Source organism: Phoenix dactylifera, chromosome 8, assembly GCF_009389715.1.
Source record: "Phoenix dactylifera cultivar Barhee BC4 chromosome 8, palm_55x_up_171113_PBpolish2nd_filt_p, whole genome shotgun sequence".
Classification (NCBI taxonomy): domain Eukaryota; kingdom Viridiplantae; phylum Streptophyta; class Magnoliopsida; order Arecales; family Arecaceae; genus Phoenix; species Phoenix dactylifera.
The window spans coordinates 12,116,037-12,137,816 of NC_052399.1; the positions used below are offsets into that span (position 1 = coordinate 12,116,037).

The 21,780-nt window shown below is 37.8% G+C and overlaps 1 protein-coding gene across 2 annotated transcripts in view; it reads left to right on the forward strand.

The window, feature by feature from the left end:
• The first annotated feature begins 2,723 nt into the window (after positions 1 to 2,723).
• LOC103720510 (putative ion channel POLLUX-like 2) overlaps positions 2,724 to 21,780 on the forward strand; it is an 85,074-nt gene continuing 66,017 nt past the window's right edge. The window contains exons 1-4 of one of the 2 annotated variants that reach the window (XM_039128947.1): positions 2,724 to 3,086; positions 7,428 to 7,503; positions 16,113 to 16,222; positions 20,878 to 21,146. In XM_039128947.1, coding sequence (XP_038984875.1) covers positions 3,039 to 3,086; positions 7,428 to 7,503; positions 16,113 to 16,222; positions 20,878 to 21,146 — 503 coding nt within the window. In that variant the 5' untranslated portion in view covers positions 2,724 to 3,038. The remainder of the gene's footprint in view (positions 3,087 to 7,427; positions 7,504 to 16,112; positions 16,223 to 20,877; positions 21,147 to 21,780) is intronic. The other variant, XM_008810241.3, reaches the window with a different exon arrangement.

The window sequence follows — 21,780 nt, forward strand, 5'->3', positions numbered from 1 at the left end:
TGTTATTTTTGTTAGGCTGCACACTCTTTGCTGATAAGAGTGGGACCAGGGTGCCTATAGCGTATCTGTGTTTACTGCGGGATCTGGATAGGGTGAGCACATATGCCTGGGGTACAGCTGCCTTAGCATATTTGTATCGGCAGTTGGGGATTGCGTCGAGGTCATCAGTGAGACAGATCAGTGGTTATATGACGCTTCTGCAGGCATGAATTTATGAGCATTTTCCAGCACTCAGTCCTCACCCGTCGCTTGAGTATACTGATGCCAGTCCCCGCGTGCACCGCTGGATGCCCGGTACTCCATCCCGTACCACGATGGACCATTTAGTGGTTCTACGTGAGTCATTGGACCTTTTGAGCATCGATGAGGTACGTATCATATTACCATTTGCTTGTGTTTGTCAGTACTTTTAATATGCGATATAGTATAAAACTGAAATGGACCTTTTGTTTTGCAGGTTATTTGGGATCCCCATCATCGGCTTCGGGGAGATCGCCCATATGTTGATATCGCATTTTTTAGTGGCTCCATCAAGTGCCTTGATATCGTAGAATCCTATCATCCAGAAAGGGTTCTTAGACAGTTTGGTCGTATTCAGACCATCCCTCGAGCGCCACTAGCCCCTACGCGAGCCAACAGAGGTTCCACAGCAGGCTCGTACCGGATACATTACTCCTATATGGATCAGCTTTGGGAGCGGTGGGAGGACCACGTGCTGAGCCAGGCGAGCAGGAGCCACCCAGTTACCCGGCCATCAGACAGCGTACCGGGATACATGGAGTGGTATCTCCGTATCACGCACGTTGCAGTTCAGCCTCCTCATCTGCGCTCGAGTACTCATTCTGGAGCTAGGGGAGGTCATGATGATGCTGACATGCACCGGCGGCGTATTGCAGATGCACTCGGTATCAGTACCGACATTGTACGGATGGGTCCCGCAGAGGCTACGTCACTAGGTGCCGGGCACCTATTTCATGCTATTTGTCAGATGCATCAGTTACTTCTGGGTGATGAGCCTGGCCCGAGTACAGCACCCTCTCATTCGGATCCAGCACCCTCTCATTCGGACGTACAGCAGTACACGCGTCGACGACGGCGTCATAGGGATTGATGATGGAGCCTTTATTTTGATTATGTAGCTTCGACTTTTTTTTTTTGTGTAATTTGAAACTGTTGATATTAATGAAAAATATATATTTTTGGTACATTTACGTGTAATCTTTGTAAAGCCTGGCCCGTTCTATTTTACACAAATATAACAGTGCACATAACAATCAATCTAACAATGCGAAGACAGATATTTTTTGATTTATATTGATGATGGAGTTTCACAGTACATGACTCTAAGAGCCCAAAAAAATTTACAACTTTCAAAAATTGTACATATATAAACAATCAATCTAACTCTACTGTCTCGCTAATTATAACATTAGGTAAGATGCTCTCTTTGAACTGTTGAATCCGGGCTTCATATGAATTTTCCCATCCGGTAGCACAAGGAAGATGATATTTTCGCCAGTTGGTCGCTACTGGCGGAACGGGATGTCCCGGCAACAAGAACACCTTCAAAATTAGACATAAGAAAATATTAATAGCTACAAAATTATAAATAAGCAAAATTAAATAAGCAAATTAAATATTCGCAAGTGTTGTGAACGTAGTACCTCAACAAAATGATTTCCATTTACGAATCCGATAGCGATATCTTTGCGGGATAGAAGAGGTACTGGCACAGAACGGAGAGGTAGGAAGGTCAGACATTGTTGCAACGAGAGATGGTATAGCGATATCTTCGCCTCCCAGCTTCACGACACCAATTACACAAGTCCTCTCTACTCTTGAAGATCTATACATTAAACAATTTATGTAAGTACACAGTTGTAAAAATAGCTCGCTAAACTAATACAAAATTGCACAATACATTATAATACCTCGTAAGTTGTAAATTCGCTTGTGTAATCCAGTACAAATTCTGATCCAATTATACTCGATTCGATTGTAGCATAGCCCTACATATAAAATAATTTATCACCAAGAATTAATGAATCAGAGGATCTGTTCGGCACAAAATTCAGCACGGTACGCGATTTGGCACCAGAAGCCTTCTGTTCGGCTGCACAGTGCCGAACAGAAGGCTTCTGTTCGGCTGCACAGAGCCGGACAGAACCCTTCTGTTCGGCTGAACAGTGCCGGACAAAAGTCTTCTGTTCGGCACTGTGCAGCCGAACAGAAGGCTTCTGTTCGGTTGAGGGTTGCCGAACAGAAGGCTTCTGTTCGGCTGAACCTTCTGTTCGGCATTGTTCAGCCGAACAGAAGCCTTTTGTTCGGCGATCCAGTGCCGAACGGAGCACGAACCGTGAAAAAAAAAAAATTTCGAAACAAGGTGGAACACGTACCTTTGCGGCCGATTCTTCGTCCCAAATCACTAGTTGCTTGTCCATGCTTCGAATGGGGCTTAAATCTCCTTCAAAGATCGCCTAAACGATGTAAATGGATCGAGGGTTTAAGGGGGGTTTGAGGGGTGTTTTTTTTTTTTTTCTTTTCAAAACGAAACGGAGGAGGAGGAAGGGGGGTGTACTGAGAAAATTTCAAGGGCAATATGGTAATTACACTAAAGGTTAGTTTGGGTTTTTTTTTTTTGGTTTTTGGGGGGTGTCCTTAGCAATAGGGGGGTGTATATAGAACCCCCCTACACAAACCAAGTGGAAGCTCGAGACGTCGCTGACCGATCGAGGCAACGATACAGCTGGTGTCTCACCGGATGTCGCACTTTATCAAACGCCCCTGCTGGCTCCGGTCGCTGTAGATTTTCCCCCTTTCAACGCCTTCTTCCCGTCCTACTCGGTCCTGCTCGCCGGTCCCACGCCCGCCCGCTTTGGATCCTCCATAGGATTGGTCCGTTCAAAGGAGTCTGGTTTGGACTTCGCAGTTAAAAAAACAGTGCGTGTGCGTGAGATCGATCCGGATACCGCGAAAGCCGGATCGAAGGCTTCTCAGACGGCGGCGATGATGTGCTCGCAGGTGCAGTGTTGCGTCTTATGGGGCACTCCGCTTACCAGAGCCATCCCAACTCTCCGGCGTCGCAGGTTACTCCTTCGAATTCTTGATACCTTTCATGTCTATTATATCTCGTCTTCGTCTATCTTATATGCGTCTTCTTTCTTTATTGCTTGCCTTTATTTTGTTTGGGTATTGTGAGGTCATTCGTTATCATAACTCTTTCTTCATTGCTTTCTTTCTCTTTCTATTTAGATTTTTTTTTTCTATGTTAGAAGTCTCCTGGGTTGTGTCTTTTTCTTTCTTTTTCTTTTTTGGATTTCAAATTTATTGATCTTACGAGGCCGTGCCATGGATTTTTCATCAATGTAAACACGGAAGGTGAATGTTTCATGGCAAACCTGAGCGCAGACTATGCGATTATTGAACTCGCAAACGCAGCATCTTTGATTCGAGGTGCAGAAAAATACAATGTGAAGGAAAAATGTCTCCAGTGATCGTTCAACTGCTAAATTTACATGCTCGGAATGAATTACCAGGAAATGAATCAATAGACAGAGATGAGGAAAGCTTGGAGGTGAGCTGATAAGACCTAGCTAACTTTACCCCACCAGAAATAAAGATAATATAGGAAAAAACCTCTTTCTTTCTACTTTTATAGTCAGAAGCCCGTGAAGCTTTGATCCAAGAATTCTGAGGTAGGGACTGAGAATGGTTGGCTGAGAGTTCTGAGAAAAGAAAGAATTCTTTCTTTCTTTTTTCTCTTTTTTTCCCCTTCCACCCACCCACCCCCCACTTTTCCCTCCAGGTTGATCCTCAAATAAAGCTTTGAGAGAGAGCTCCAGTTCCTGGACAGTGTCCTCCTCCTCCAGGTTGATCCTCAAATAAAGCTTTGAGAGAGAGATCCAGTGCCTGGACAGTGGCCTCCTCCACCTCTGTCCCACCGCGCCCTGCCCCCGCAAAAAAAAAAAAAAAGAAAAGAAAAAAAAGGGGTTCAAAAATCAGTTATAGTATTATGGTTGGTTGAACATGTAATTAATTGCTTTTGCTAGAGGAAGCTACATCTGGAAATGGGTGCCTCAAGTAATCAGGGATTATGTGAGGCCTGATTCCCAACATGTCTATCTAGTGTGGCTTCACTTGTTCTGATAAGAGCCTTCAACTTTTCACGGTGACTGCAATTTACTCTCTATTTCTTTGCAAGAGTTATTTTTGGTCCTCCAGATGATTGTGTCTTGCAATGGACTTTACTCCATTTGCAGCTCAAATTCTTCAGCTAATGCTGATCATTTGGCTGATCCAGCATCGTCAGCTTTAGTAATTCTGTTTGCTTCACTTGTCATATAATTGTAGACAAAATACAAGGAAGGAAGGACATCCTTGTCTACAACTTGCACACTTTACAACTTCATTGTTGGCATTAGTCTAGTATGAAACTCAATGACATGCTGCTTTCCATTCTTATATATTTCAGCAAGATAAATTGCAAAGAGATAATAAAAATCTAACCATTCTCAGTTTCCCTGTTATTCTTTAGCAGTCTGTAATGATCTTGTACGGGGTTATCCCCTACTCCATTGTGATTTTCTACCCTTGAATATGTCCTCTGAACCTTATCCTATAATTTCTTTTGTGGTAGAGGAAAGCTTCCATTGAATGTAATAGCCAGCTTACCTCAGTCAGACTTTTTTTTTTTTTTTTACTTTCCCGATATTCATGAGATGGTTGGGAATGGATGAAAATTATGGTACATACATCCATTTTATTATATAAATAAAAATTATAAGGTCCTTTCTAAAGTCGTAAATAGAGGGAATAAAGTTAATCTACTTAGTAGTTTGAAGGTTGACCACGTATGTTGTTGTCTATGCTTTGTGTCTAAGGGTAAGATAAAAAAATAAATTACAATATGCATAATGATATTCTTTGATTTGTTAGCAAGACATTATGGACTTGACATGTTCACTAGTATAAAGGGAAGCAATGGTAAACTCAGGCACCTAAAGCAATGCCCTTAACATCCTCTTAGTTGACACATGGACATAGTAGAGTTGATGGCAATAAAGGGTGCAGGTGTTCAGCCATTATATCAATGCTATTCAAATCCGAGGGGTTGCTATGTTAATTAGGATAATTGAGATGTTTATTAACTCTCTTATGGCTTGAATAGTTCCTGAATATCATGCAGGCTTTTATAGCATTATAAAGAACATTGCTAAGGCAACGCTGAATTTGAAAACTTATCTGAAAAATGAAACTAATGTTTTAAATGACTATTGTTGGTTGTTAAGGTGGCTTATAACTGTAGATAGTGGTTTATATATATATTTTATCCAAAGAATAATATCATATGATAATATTTTAAAACAACCACTACCACCAGTACTATTGCCTAAAGGCCATAATGCATATAAATTGTCATTTTTTGAAGCAGTTTCTGTATTCTAATGCAGGATGATGATGTTCTAGAACCATTGCCACAGTCGTATTAGTGTTATAATGGCCATCTATTGAGACCATGGTTATCAAATAATTACTCATGCATAGTATCCATATATGCCTTCCTACTTGTGCATATGCTAAATTATTGTTTGAAAATATATAATAGTTCCGTGCAAGGCCAGACATTTGCACCTCAGTGAAAAAGATGCTTGGCATTTAGACTCTAGTATACGAAAATTATGATTGAGCTCAACCATCTTGACTTGACCTATTTATATCCTAATGTCTCAGTTATAAAATATTAACTTTTTTATCTAGTGTGGATAAAGAATGTAACTCCTGCCTTATTAATTTGGTATTTCATTGACATGTCTTTTAGAATTAACTAGTAGAAGCTGTCTGTGAAATGATGTGCTTAGTATGACTGTTAGGAAGTCATATTTTTAGTAAGATTCTTTTTTAATTCATTGTTTTATAGTAATGAAGATAGAAATAGTGTAAGCAAGAAATTAGTTTGATGTAAGCATTAAATTGGTTTGCCTGATGCTTTTGATTTGAATAGTTCAACCATGAATGAGCTTTGACACTCCTTTTGTAATATTGATTTAACTATGATGTGGATAGTTAAAGATGCCAGTTCCCAGATTGGTCTAATTGTCAAATGATATTTGATTAACTAAAACTGATGAAATTTAGTAGCAGTGAGGGTCGATCTTAGTAAATATGCTAAATCAACATATTTCTACCCAATTCTGATTTCCTCTCATTCATTTTCACAAATTCAAAGATGTAGTTATTTAGTTTTTCTTCATCATGTGCATTATGGACATAATTCTTTTACAAGTCCCTTTTTTTCTTCTGTAGTAAAGTTTTTACGAGTCTTTACTGTACAAAGTTATCATCATGCGAAGGAGATATCCTCATGTCATTTGGATTTATGTGCCAGTTGGTCTGGCATGATACATACTGTTTGAACCCTTGTTGGCATACGCGCTGGTGTAATTCTGGTTGAATGCCAGTTCTTGGCATGTTGAGTGCTATAGTACCAACTACCGGCGGAGAATACATGGAATGGTATGTACCATGCCAATGGCAGGTCAGAATGCCACCAGCATGTGAAAGTATAATCGGTATCATGTTCTGTAAAGTTTAGTTAAGCCTGGCTACTTGATTTTGATGACTGGTATAGATTAGTTTTAGCAAAGCAATATCCTGAACCTGCTTTATGCCAGTTCTATAAATAATTTGAAAACAGGAACATGGAAGAAGAGTTAATGTTATGAGATAAGACTAGATTGAAAAAAGGAGCTCCATGTTTAAGTTCAATTCTAATAAGAATTTGTATAGATTACTACAGTAGCATGAGCAACATAAGATGATTGAATGAAATAAAAAATAACCAATCTAGTTCTATTTTGTTTCCTACTACTATATAATGTTGAAGGAGTCCTGCCCCATGCTGCACTCTGAAGCCTATGCTTCATGCAAAGCCTTGTTGTATTTTTTCTTTTTAAGTCCCAGAGGCTCTCATCATGGGAAATAAGATTTTCTACTGGGAAAGAGGACTCCCTTACTTTCTGTTGCCGCTTAATACCCTGCACGAAGATCTAGCATGCCAAATATTAGTGTGATATAATTAATGTTGAATCATGTTGGACACAAGGGTGAGCAGTCCAATCTCTGTTTAGTCACTTATTATTCATGTCTTCACAGTCTTGACTCAATTATGGTTGTCTTTGGTCATCGCTTTTAATGAAACTAACTCACTACTTTAAACTGGGGGGCAATTACTTATACTCTGTCTTGTTATAATTTCTGTTATGATTGTTATATATATATAAACACCCTCTCTTCACTATTACAATGCTTTTGGATAAGTTAGTTCTGTGGTGAAAACAGCTACTTTGTAATATTAATATTTAATCTTTCTTTGGAATTTATGCGAGTCATTTATGAATCTCTAAGAATAATGTGGTCTTCATGCTCAGGAGTTTTTCCCTTTCTGGTGTCGGTCTGTGCGGGTCTTAGCGCTAACTGCTCATTGTTTTTCGAGATATGATAGAGGTGTGCTCATAGCCTTCTTAACTGAAAAAAAGAATGACGAATTTGATATATTTTGCAAGGTTGCATTTTATAAGATAGCTTCTCAGACTATTTTCTTACCTTCAAGAGAAAGTAATCTCTTTCATATTTGATACCGAGTCATAATTTCTGACATTTGTATTTGAGATGTTAACTAGAAAGAAATCTTTTTTTTTTTTAATCTATGTTCTTTAAAACTTATGTAAGTTGTTAAGGGTGCTTCACTTGCAAGGTAACATGTTATAAAGAAACTAGTTACGATTATAATAAGCTATAGCAAGAAATGTTGTATTGCTCAAAATCTTACCTGAGGGCGGATCAGCATGATTCCGCCCCTCGGTTCAAGAAATCTAGCAAGGGAGGGGGGAAGAGGGAGAAGGAGAGAGAGGAAATAGAGAGATAGAGAGAGGAAGGGAGGGAGAGGGAGGGGGGCGAGAGAAACGCCGCAGGAGAGTGAGAGTGAGAGGGCTTTCGAGGCCCCTCTCCTCTGGTGTGGTGGGTAGAGCCCTTGTTTCAAAACAAAATAAGTGCTCCATCTCCTTTTTTTCAAAAATGTTTTAAGTGAAGTCGGCAATCACTTTTATTTTAAAAAATTTAAAAAATATTGCCAGTCGATAGTCGCTGCCCGACTTCAGTTTAAAAAGACCTCCCCAGAGAACTCCTATTTGTTTCAAAACAGGGGCTCCACCCTATTAAGCAGCAGCAGAGGAGAGGGGCTCAAAAGCCCTCTCTTCCTCTCTCAGCCTTTCTCTCTCCCTCTCTTTCCTCTCTTTCCCTCTCCCTCCCTCGCTCTCTATCTCTTTTCCTCTCTCTCCAAATGGAATAGGGGCTCCACCCTTGTTATGTAGTGCTGGAGGACAGGGGGCTTTGAAATCCCTCTCTCTCTCTCTTACTCTCTCAGTCTCTCTCTTGTCCCCTCCCTCTCCCTCTCTCTCCCAACATCTCTCTCACTTTTCCTCTGTCTCCTTCTCCTCCTCTGCTCCCTCTTTGGTTTCCCTTTGTTAGTAATGCAGCAGAACGAAAACCGGCTTATCGGCATGGGGTGCCGGTTCCGGTACTACAGACCTTGGCTATAGTCGTAGTCATCTAATAAGTTGGTTCATCAAATGACAATATAGACTTGCATAATGCAATAATATGGACTTCAATGTTCTTAATACTCCTGTCAAACTCGCTATGATCAAAGTTTGAGGACTTTGGTGGGTAGATATCAGTATGTAGTGGTAGGAGAGGACTTCTTTGAAGGAAGACCAAAAGAGAGCGAGGTTTATGATAGCCTACATTTAAGTGACAAAATAATTAAATTAAAATTATTGGACTAAGTGACAATCAATCTTGAGGAGCTTTATGCATGCAAAATTAGATTTGCTAGCAATCTGAGTAGTATTTTAGTTTTCTTATAGAACATTAGTAAATGGAAAACATGTCAAAGAGAGTGATTCCAAATGACTTGTAGTGTAGGATGAAGTATGGACCATACTTGGTCTAATCTCTTAGGAAGACATAGAAGGCAAAGGATAGAACCAAGGTATGTTGAACCGGTACCGGTAGGCATACCGGTCGCCTATCGGACCGGTTCGAGAGCGGTTCGAACCGGAATCGGCTCGGTACGAACCGGTTTTCTTGTTTTTTTTTCGATTCTCATCCGCGTGTGGACGTGGGTAAAAAAAGGCCACAGAGTTGCATTAAATACCACTCTATGGCATTTATGTTGCGTGGGCGGGGGAACCCGCGCCCGGGGGCGATTCCAGAGCGGGGAATCGGGCCCGCGTGTCGTGGAATCGCGCCGCGCATGGAAACGCGTGGGGGGGGACCATGCGCGGGCGCACGGCCCCGCGCTCTGCCCCGAGAGAGCGCGTGGCCCGAAACAACGCGTGCGTTGTGATTTAAAATCTATAGCGCACATGTTGTAGTTAAAAAAAATTGGTACCGGTGCGAACCGGCTGGTTCCAACTGGTACGGGCCGGTACGAGACTGGTACACAGCCGGTATGCATGTATACCGGTCGGTACCAGCTTGAAAACAGTTGGAACCAGCATCCACGCTGTCCGGATACCAGTTTCAGGCCGGACCGGTTCGACAGACCATGGATAGAACACTATTAATTTGGACACTAGCCCATTCTTATCAATGGAAACATGAAGCTTAACCAAGGAGACAAAAGAAAAACTGACTCGGTGTTAGTTCTCCAAACAAATCTAATGTCCGTCTGGGAAACAAGGTCACCTTATCATGCCATTATTCTTCTATTTTCAAAATGAAGGAATCTTTAGGTTGCTCATGTTTAGGATACATTTCCTTCTAAAGTTTTAACCCTTTTTCTACATCTAATTAATGCTGAAATTCAAATTTACATGTATATGTGAACTAGAGATCTTATACATTCCCGGTGGAACTATTAAGCCATCATCATTGAATGCCATTATTATTACTGTAAATGTCATGACTCAAATCCAGCAAGTAGATTAGGTGTATGTTGATTTGAAATTCCTCAAAACATATGCAAGATCTTAATCAATAATTATAAAGCTACAACCAGAAGGTAAGCAAGTTCTTTTATTAATTGAATTCCATGAATCCAAATTTATGAAATCTCGCAACTTAACCATCCATGCTAATCCCTTGTCATATTGTAAACAAAGATAAACATCAGCTATGCAAGTTCCAAATAAAGAATTGTTTTCGACCAAAAATAATAAATATTAAATCATTAAAAAAATCCAACTATGCCATGAAAAGTCTAGAAATTCAATCTAAAAGAAATAACTATAACCGAAACCCTTAGGTACCATCAATGCCTGATTCTTCTTGAGTTGCTAAGAGCCTTCCAAGCTAATCATCAGTATGGGTAGAAGTAGTGAGCTAGATAGCCTAGTAAGCAGTAATACATTCATATAGTCAGAGAAAAACCCATTGTCTAAAATACCTTTGGTGGAAAAGAAATATCATAAAACAAGTATGACAATTCTTTCAAAGAATCTTTTTACAATTACAATGGAATACAAATGCAGTATTTTATAGATAGTAAATAGATACAAAATTTAATATATCATTTTCAGTAATCAATATTAGTTTAATCTCATTTTAAAATTATATAATACACAATATATAGAAAGACTGATAAATATGCTTACAAGTCATTAAGTTATCACACAGTCAGTTTTTCAGTTCAATGTCACACAACAATGATCAAGTGCATCAGTTCTGTTACTAGGAATAAAGGACAACAACTTCATCCTTGTTGCTGGAACTCGATGTCCTCCATCATAGGCCCCAAATACAATTCTACGAGACTTAAATAATACATTGGTACCAAATGTCAGCAAATATGACTGGGTCCTGGATCATTCTTTAATAGCTCACATATCTAACAACTTACCCTTGATGGCCAGGGTAACTGCATCATGCCTTTATCAAAATCATGAAGGCCAAGACTTACCCATTGTTGCCATGTGACTGCATTGTTTCTCTATTGAGAAACGAAGACAAACACTTAGGCCCATTTGGCATTGGTCAGGGTTGGTAGAATTGTTGCGAATTGAGCGGTTTCGGCCATTCTGAGCCGTACTGGCAGCTTACCGGTACAGTTCTGGTACGGAAACGAAACCATTGCCGAGGTCGGAGAAGGAGAAGGAAAGAGAGAGTGAGCGGGGAGGAAGGGAGAGGGAGAGGGACGCTGCTGGAGGTGGCGGATGCTAGCGAAGGCCGACGTTCGAAATAGGGGAACTGGCGCGACTTAAAATTTTGCGATTTTTAAGTGAGTTGGCAAATGTTTGCCCGACTTGACTTAAAATCGCAAATTTTTAGGCTGCAGCCGAACTCTATTTCATTTAAATAGAAAAGCTGACGGAGGCCGCAAGAGTGAAACAGGGAAGCGATCGCAGCTCGCTCCTGCGGCCTCCGCCACCTCACCGGCCCCTTCTTCCCCCTTTTCTCTCTTTTCCTCTCTCACGGTCTGCGTGCCCTTTCTCTGTCGGTTGGGCAAACAGCCGGTGTGGGCTGTACGATCGTACCGTCGAAATTGGTACGGTGCCAGTACTGGGTTCCACGACCTTGGATTGCTTTTGGAGGGCCAAAATTGCTCACTTGGCTTTGCTTTCAGAGGGCAAAATTGCCATTGGCTTTGCTTTCAGAGGGCCAACCGCTCCATTTGGCATTGCTTTTGAGGGCAAAATGCTTCTTGGAGGGCCAAAGCTTTTTTGGGTGATTTTGAGTTTTGGTAATTTTGAACATCTTTGGTCCTATAACAATCAAGATCTGTAGGAAAGTTTTAGTTGGAGCTTTTGGGCCAAACTTTACTTGTGATGTGTTTGGAGTTGTTTTTGGAAAAGTCACCTAAGAGACTTAGGTTAATTCCATGCGATGGAATCTTTTAACATTATTTTAAAATATTGTTTTTATATATTATTAAGTTGGTGTTTTTTTTATGTGGGACATTATGCATTTTGTTTGGGCAACAAGTTAAACTTTTATCAAAGAACCATACCATGTGTAGGTGTACTATTCATATCGGTTGATATTGTTCACGTACGGGGGTGTCCAATCTCGGTATGTCGAATCGGCCCTCGTACGACGTACTGAATAGTGACAGAATTGACTGGTACGGGGCCTGCCGAGTGCTTACTTTGTTGTATTACTGCTAGATCAAGACCTTCTGTTTGACTGATGATATTCTTTTTTACTTTATATCTATAAAATATTATTATTTATATATTATGTAGATTAAACATAAAAATATATAATTACAATACTTTTAGTAATGGTTTTGATCAAAGTCGCCATACCAGTCCAGCGCGCTACCGGGGCGGCGGTGGTACGTATCGGTACGCAGTCGAACCGGCGATTTTTCAATGAAAAGCTGCCGGTATTGGATCCCAGCTGATCCAGTACGGTCCTTCGGACGGCTGGTACGGGCCGGTACGGTACCTTGGTTTTGATAGTTAATATCATAGCCTTATATATGATATTGTAAATAATAAATACTATATTATGTCATATGATTTTTTATAACTATAATATAATAATATAATAATATCATTATATCCATTAATATTATAATATAATACTATTATAATATTATATTAAAAATATAATATCTTGTTATTAAAGTGTAATATAATTGTAATATGATAATATGTTATATTTGCAATAATATAAAAAATATTATTTACTATATTATTTAGATAAGATATCAATTGAATATTCATAAATTAAGAATTTTTAATAGTATAAATAGTTAGATAATGCAATGTCATTTATTATCATTTACTGATACTAAGTACTTTTTGCTTAGTTACTAAATAGATGTTAAAGTTCTACACACTTCAGAATGTAGCTACAAACAACAGTAGTTTTTATTAAAGTTCATTAGCAAAGCTTTCCTGCCGAAAGCTCTACAGGAAAAAGCTCTATACCTACAACAATGCCAAGTATCTTACCTTATTGGTGGGTCACTTAATATATGACTGACTAGAAATTTTAAATAAGTGTCTGCCAAAAAATACACTTTTTATACAGCTTATTGAAATTAAGAGTTTCAGAATAGCGTAAGTAATTTTATGAAATCGTAATTGAAAGAATGAGTTGCATTATCATTGCCAAAAACACATTCAAAAAACACATAATTTGATTTCACAGAAATTAATACATTCAAGGTATTGATAACTGACAATAGATAGTTTCAGATTAGCTTTAAATTCAAACAAGTATGTTTTGTGTAACCACTTACCATTGTCATCTTCATTATCACAACCAAAACCAACAACCTTAAAAGTGTGATTTGATCTCAATCCAGATATCAGTGCACAGCCTTAACTTATCCAAAATGCTGAAAAGCTATCCTCTCATAGGTTAGTAAGCATTTACAAATTACAACATATCAAAATATAAACATGATAATTTTAATCTTAGCAAAGATTCATAGTTGTCTCCACAATACACTCTCTTGACGCTCAACAGTCTGTCACCCATGCAAAGCAAGCTTCCCTATCTCTCGGCTAAAGCGCAGTATATGAATCTGCAGGATCAGCACATATCTTAAAGTTCACACCACTTAACACATGGATATTAAAAGCACAATCTTAATGTAGCAGGAAACTACTCAACCAATACATTTATTCTTTCGTATTATTGAAATCCAAGCATGTTGTGACCAGGACATTTTGTTGCAACTGAATCTTGACTTGCAACCCAAGTTCATGGTGGTGACGCAATCTCATGCTTCAATATTTTTTTCCTCTCTAGTTTCACACCTATCTAATTAGATCCTAACACAATTGCATCCTACCAAATCTCAGCTTTAAGGCATCAAGTATCCTCATATAATTAGAATCTCATAGGGACATAAAGGTCACTTCTTGATCACCAAGCACAGCTAACAATAATTGTAACAACAGAGCACGAGCTAGAATTGTTAAACTAATGCCTAGTCGCAAACCAAGATTGATAAATAGTTAACCAAAACACATTTAATTAATTAATTAAGTACTTGTTATTTTTATATTTATATTACTACTGTAAAAAATAACAGGATATTATAATAAACCCTAGGACATCAGGTGATCTTCATCAAATGTTAAATCCTTCATGGGAGCTCCAGCGAGATAAACTTGTCGCTATATGCTAGTATATCCTAATTTGTTCAAAGCCTGTATTTTTGAAAGTTTGCCAGTCATAGCCTTGGAGCTTCTATCCATGATTTTGTTTTGTTATTGATTTTGCAAGTTTGCTGTCTTTTATTATCTTCAATCTTCATTTGTTTCATCTTTTAGTTTTGGCATTTAGTCTGCTCATGCAAGCTTCACTAGAGAAGCATGAGTGTGGCATTGAAATATTCCTTATTTTGCATATTTGGTTAGACCCACAATGGTGTTGAAGGATGCTCTCTATGTTAAGGTTTGAAAACTCTATCAATTTTGAATGTCAGTTTTTGGTTTGGTAGTTTCGGTACTTCCAGCTTTAGTTTCAGTCATTTTGGCATCACTGAGAAAATTCAAGAATAGAAAGAACTCAAAATCATATCAATGTGTAATGTATATTTTTTTGTTGGAGATCTTTGACTGTATATTGCCAGGTGATAAATGGTATATAAGTCTATACTGTTAGTATGACATGCATTCGTTTGTATATGTACATATGTGGGAAATCTGATGATGAAAAGGTCATGTAACTTGTTGGGCTAAGAGTGTAGCATTGAGATAGATTCTTGGGCTAAGTTATGCATTATGAGACTTTGATGGTTGAAAGTTAACACTCTGTAACTTCTTGTTTGAGCATGATGAAGCTACATTGTGATAATTAAAATGTCAATGGTTAGCAATTAATCTTGCTTTACATGAATCATTTCAGTATATCAAAGTTGCTTAGGTTTTATACTGGAGAACACGGAGCAAAAGAGAACTAGTTCTTACATAGATCTACAATGATAGTTAGCTGACATGTTCAAAAGACGTGAATGGAAGATTGTTAACTAAAGGACAGAACAAGAGTAGGTGCTACTATTCTGATGCACCATGTTGATGGGTGATTTTGATTTTAATCTTCAAATATATCAAACAAATAAACCTGTTGTAATATAGATTCATACAGTAGACATAATTTTTATATATATTACCTAATTCCTGTATTGTTATGTGCGTGCTTGCTTTTCAGATATAAAGGTATGGATACAAGCATATGATATCTCTTGTTTTAGTCTTTGAAGGTGTGGGCAAAATAATTGTAATTTTGGTTTCCTGGGCCTGTTTATTCTGTTGAGCCTTAACTATTTATTTTGGAACCAACTTATTTCCTGAATCTAAAATCAATCAAGTCCTTGCCAGCTGCCCTAGGGTTTTTACTCATGTTAACTACTGGCTATGATCTAGCCACCTGATAGAAAGGGCTGGGACCACTATTGAATTTTCTTCATCACCAATCACATGAGGATGGTTTATGGATGCATAGATGTATTGCATGTATGCATTGCATCTATGTATGCCTTCATTTTCTTCCTTTCTCCTCTCCAAAGGTCCTTCCCAAAGGTTTGATATGAAGCGCCGAACTTAGAAATAAGATGTGGTGAAAATTTTGCTGGTACTGTTATTTTCATGTTGATTTATGATTTGAGAAGTACTAATATGTTGAAATATGCATATTTATGGTGATATTTATCAGATTTAAATTGCTGATTTAAGAGTATTTATAATACATAATGTCATCATATATTCCAATTAGAATTATGTAATGGTTTAATGCTGTTATTTAATTATAAAATACAGAAAACACTCTAGATCTTATTATAGGTTCTCCAATCACATTGAAGTTTGCCTTTGGTTCATGATTTGATTGCTTTACAACTATGTTAGTCAACACATGCTGTTGCTTTGTAGTCACACTATGATCAAAAGAATTAATCTATACGAGCATGATACATGATGCTTTAAAGTTTGAGTATACTTATAATACGTTTCTCAATTACATAGGGCTCGAAAATCATGTTGGAAATTAATATCACAAAATGTCTTGAAGCTGTAGCTAAAAATAAGAAAGTTATCTTGCACCCCAGACATCTTATTATATTGTTTGTATGTGATGAAATTACTTCTTTCAGGGAAAATGGAAGGCCCTCACAGTAAAGAGATCAGACAATGTAGAGCTGCCTTATTCACATGTCATGGATGCTAGATCAGCTACTTCGGACTCAGTAGATAGTTCTAACAAGGTCATATCCTGTGAGACTGATAGGACAACATGAAATTGATTCCTAATTTCATCTTATTTGGTAACTCAAGGTTTAGTTGCATTTTGCTTTCCTCTTAGAATTTGATTTGTGTTTGTTTTCAATGTATACTTTGCTTCTGGTAAGAATTTGTTTTCACCATTTACTTAAAGGTAGCGTTTAAGTGTAAAATCAAGATGCTTACTACTTTTCCCCAGTCTGTCATGCCTTTTTTAAGTTTATTCATTTCTTCCCAATTTTAGATGATGAATTCAGGATTTCTTTATATAAAATTTAAAAGTTTTAAAGCTAGCAGAGAGACTACAAAGTCCACATTTGGGTTGGGAATCCACCTTCAAGCCCACAAGAAGATAATTTTATTCATAAATCAGAAATTGCGCAAAGTGCATTACTTGGTTTGTAGGTCTGACTTTCTTTAAATATAAACCACTAAAACAATTCTGAAACAAATTAAAATGTTTTTTCAACAAGTTACACAATAAGGAATTCCTCCTAGGATGCTTAACTTCACCCAACAGTCACTGGAAACTTTTCCTGCATGGACTTGAACTCCCCCTTAACCCTATTAAGAAATTTAGTCTAATATTTGGCGACCATAATGACCGTGCTAGAGAAAACTTGAAGTTTATAATTTGTAGGAATTAAAGTCAGCTCTAAAATGAGTATTAAGCCATAACAAATGAATATTTGTACTTGAAGTTATGTCTTGGGAATGGTAATTGTTCAAACCAGCCAAAAATTGTCGAAATGCTCTAAAAATCCTGAATCTCATAGGATTCCTAATAAAAGCTTTTATCCTCTAGTTTTTAACTATGACTAGTCTAAATTCAACTAAAAGTAAGTTATCCAAACAGCAAATCTGCTTATCACAGTCAAATGATTTAAATATGTTGGTTTCATGTATCCTAAACATCATATGGAATGATATACCACTAAAGGTTTAAATATTTACATGCATCACATAATGAAATCTCTTGTAGAGAATGTTAGGATGCTTCTAATATCACAATCAATTAATTCCTCATGAAGAATGCTGATAACAATCTTGTGTTCTTAAAACTCAGCAGTCATTGGTATTCAATTTGTGCTGACATCATGTTGTTTCTTTAAAAAGTCGTTTGATGTTCTTTTGAGCCCTCAAATTGTCTAGATGCTGGTTCTCACAAAGCAATGAAACATCATAAATCAAAGAATGTGGACATCAAGAATTATAAGATCATCATTGGCATTACCAGTATGATAAATCAGATTATTATCTTCATCTTTTGAGATAAATTATATGTAGCAGTGTTCTCTATGTTATTTATGTAATCACCACCCATCGAGAAATCCAGTGGCTTCTTATAAGAAACAAAGGAAATGTATAGAGCTTTCTAGTCATGTTGAAGCTCAATATTATCATAAGTTTTTTAACAGTCCAATATAGACCAAGTTGTCTATTGGATCAAATACTTTTTGAGTATGAGGTACATTTCCACGATCCACATTCATGAATAATTGTGGTAGAAGGGCTGTTCTATCAGTTTCTATTCCATAATATCCATATCAAGGTTCGTTGTATTGGTGCATAGTGCCCGTGCTGGGCATATCATACCATACTGGTATTGAGTTGAGACTTGGTATGGGGGCATACTGATTCTTGGTACAGCGAACTAACCTTGTAAGAGGTGCATCGACACTCTATCAGCATGGTACTTGTATGGGGCTGGTACCGAGACGATGAACCTTGATCCATATGAAGCAATGCCCACGATTGTATGAATAAACGAATGAGGTCTTTGATACTAAAATAATGCAATACAAAATGAGAAGAAAAAGAAAACACAGAAGAGGATGCACATCTAGGTCAGGAGGTTCATAACCTCAAGCTTTAACCCCAAGCAATGCAGAGGCTTCTTGACAAGCGGTGGTAGATTTGTCCAACAATTTTGATTAGCAAAATAGAAGTAAGAATCAACAGAGAGGAAATTTTAATTTAGGTTAAGAGAAGAAAATCTCCAATAGTAAAACTTGGAAGCATCACTGATGGCTTCATGCACCTTGATTTATGGATACACTAAGCAATTTATTAGCTAAACTGAAATTCAGTTGATATCATAGGCTCTAGATCTTCAAACAGTCTTAGAATCCTAGTCTTAGGCGCATGGTTTTAGATCCCTGTGGGATAAGGGGTGTCCTGTTCTTTCCATCCAATTCCTGTGAGAAAACGAGAAGTGAGAAGGGGGCAAGACCCTGAAACCCACCTATGCATGGCATACCTGCTCCCCCATCTTTGTCTTGTGTTTGACATCCATGGATCCACTATGTCTCGTGAATTACAAGTGTTGGAGACTCCCAATCCATGGAGGAAGGGCCCTAGGAAGAGAGAAAGAGAGAGAATTAGAGAAAGCGATGAAGGAAGAAAGGAAAGAAAGAAGTACAAAGGAAAGAAGGAAGAAATGAACGAAGTAAGAAAGGAAAGAAAGGAAATTAAGAAGAAAAGGAAAGAAAGGAAAAGAAGAAGGGAAAGAAAGAAGAAGAAAAGGGAAGAAACGAAGCAAGAAGAAAAGAAAGGAAGGAAGGAAAGAAGGAAGAAAGGAAGAAAGCGGAAGAAAAAGAAAAGAAATGAAGGAAGAAGAAAAAGAAAGAAAGGAAGGTATGAAAAAAGGAAGAAGGGAAAGAAATAAGACAAAAAAATGAAGACTAGAAAGAAAAGAAATATAAAAAAAGAAAGGAAAGAAGAAGGGGAGGGAGGTGGAGGGTACTTATCAAGATTCTTGACTGGGAGAGTCGCTAGGATGGGGCAGGATATGTGGCATCTCGTTCCATGAAGAAATTGGGACGTCCATGTCCCATGCGATTTAAAACCTGGCTTAGGTGTATATTAACCTCTAACTTGTTTTGGAACTCAATTTGAAACTGAAATATCAGAACAAAAGGTGAAGACTCTAAAAACTGTTATATACTTAGTTCTTGCTTTAATTGCAAATCTCTAATTTCTAACAAATCTTTTTCTGCTTCTTAGGAAAAGAAACCCATAACGTTTTTGTCTAATGCCCATATTTTAGTCATTCAAGTTCTTCTATGAATGTTGCTTGACGAGAGAATAAACAGTCCTTGCTTTTGCTCGAAATCAATTTTATATTTTCTTGGTGAATTATGTCCATAGATGTTGCTGTAGGGTTCATAATTATTAGTCATGGTCTGCCGTACCGATCGGTATGGGTCGGTACGGGCCGGTACGTACCGGTACCGGACGGAACCGGTACGGTACAGCTATATTTTTCGGTTCCGACTATTCGCAATCCGTACCGATTGGTACCGGCCGGTACCGGCCGGTACCGAACCTGTACCGGCTGTACCGATCCGATCCCGGCCCGTACCGAACCGGTATCGGCCCGTACCGACCTCAATTTTTTTGGCTTTTGCCCGAACCAGCCGAACCGGTACCGTACCGGTTCAGTTTGGTATGGTACCGGTATTGTACCGGTATTAGTGCCCACCGGTATGTCGGTATGGTCGGTACAACGGATCTTGATCATTACTATAGTACTTGATACAGGTGGCATTCGATTATGACTCTTTCTCTTTGGCTGTGTCTTGTGCTTCTTGGTTTGCTTCTTTTTCTAATAATGTTACTTTATTAATTTTAGTATAAAATAAAATGCTCAAAATTGATGTTTCCCTACCTTCAAAAGAATGGGGGCAAACTTTTTTTTTTTTGGCTTACGATAAATTTGGAATTAACTTACTGTTATCATTAAGTAGCTTGAGAAGATTTGGGTTAAAGAGTTTTGAGTCATCATCCTTAAAGAATAAGCAAATTTTTGTGGATCCTATTAAAAGCTTCTAACATGAGCAATATTTTGCTTGACACATATGCTTTACTTTTTCTGTTGGAGAGCCATATTTTATGTTTGTGATGCATTATGTCATTGGGGTAATGATATGTTTCCTTTTTCAGTGTTCTTGAGCATAGTATGTTAGCATTAGATAGCTTTGGCAAGTTTGTAAAATCTGAGGGTCTAGTTTCTTATTCTTGAAACTGGTCACATCTTGGAGTTAGTTACTGTGACTTGTGTTGACAATGGTGGAAGTATGATGGGCACACTCACAAATTCCTACAGGTGGATGGTGGAGTATATAAGTGAAGAAGACTGAGCTAAAATTCCTGCTCTGTATATACTTATTTTTCTGCTCCTATTCTTAGTACTATGCTTGTACTTCTATTCGTCAAAACAGCATGATAAAAAAATGGTCCTCAAGCACCAACACAAACTACATCACAGCCAATATGATGCAATGGAAATTTAATACCTTTTACATTTAAATTAGCAAAATATTTTTGTTTTGCCTGTAGATGTATTGTCTTTAGAAATCAAATATTTTTCCTGTTGATTACATTTTCTTGAGGAGAGTCATCCTGGTACTACAAAAGTTGCATGGAATACTCAAAGATCTCATATTCATATATATGCACAGTGTGCATTGCACACACTAATTCCACTATAACTTTAGGAATCCTAATGCTTAGATGTTTGAATAATTATTTGAAGAAGATATGCTTTTGTAAGCCAGCTTGTCAGTGAGCAGAAGCTACATCTTATATACTGTAAATCCGTACTATCCTTTTCTGACCTATAATATTGATATTGCAGGGGTTCCAAATAAGAATTTTCTTGCAATCCATGCAATTCTACTTCATATCCAGATTGGCATGCTTACATTGCATGCACTGGATGAAAACTCTTCAGACATTGCTATCATTTGGCGGTTCAAGTTTGCCATTTGCTTGTGTGTCCAACTCCGTCAATAAACCTGTTCCACTTCAGTTGGATGTATCTTTTCCATCATTTCAAGATATTAAATGGAGTATCTCTCGGTTTTATTATTTATTCAACATGCAGCTTGAACGAAATATTGGCACGTAAGTCTAGCGAATCTGCCTGTGACTGTATACTTTTTAGTATTTGCTAATGCATTATTAATTTTTAAATCATTAAGATCGTTTTACCTCATTTTGTTGCTTAACTGTCAATTACATAAATACTACCAGTTTCCTGTTCTTATACCACCTGACTGGAGTATACATACAGCAGGATGCGACAACAGATTCTGTTCAAATGGATTTACGATGAGTAAAACTTTTCCCATTTATGCTGGAATTATTTTAACTCACTCGGTTCTGAGCAAGCTAATAATTTTACCACTGAAAAGTAGTTGTATAATATTACCAGAATTGTTTTAACTTTGATGTGTTATTGCTGACTTGAATTTGGATGTTAATGATTAAACTCCTTCCTGCCATGTTTTGATTCAACTGTTTTTTTGTAATTTATTGTAAGCCTATACGTTGAATACTGTCATGCCCTCTCAAACCCTAGTGAAATTGGGAAAGGGTTGGTATTTGTCAGATCAGCATTGCCATGTTTTGATTCAACTGATTTTTTGTAATTTATTGTAAGCCTATACGTTGAATACTGTCGCCCTCTCAAACCCTAATGAAATTGGGAAAGGGGTTGGTATTTGTCAAATCAGCATTGCTGGAAGGTCAATAATCA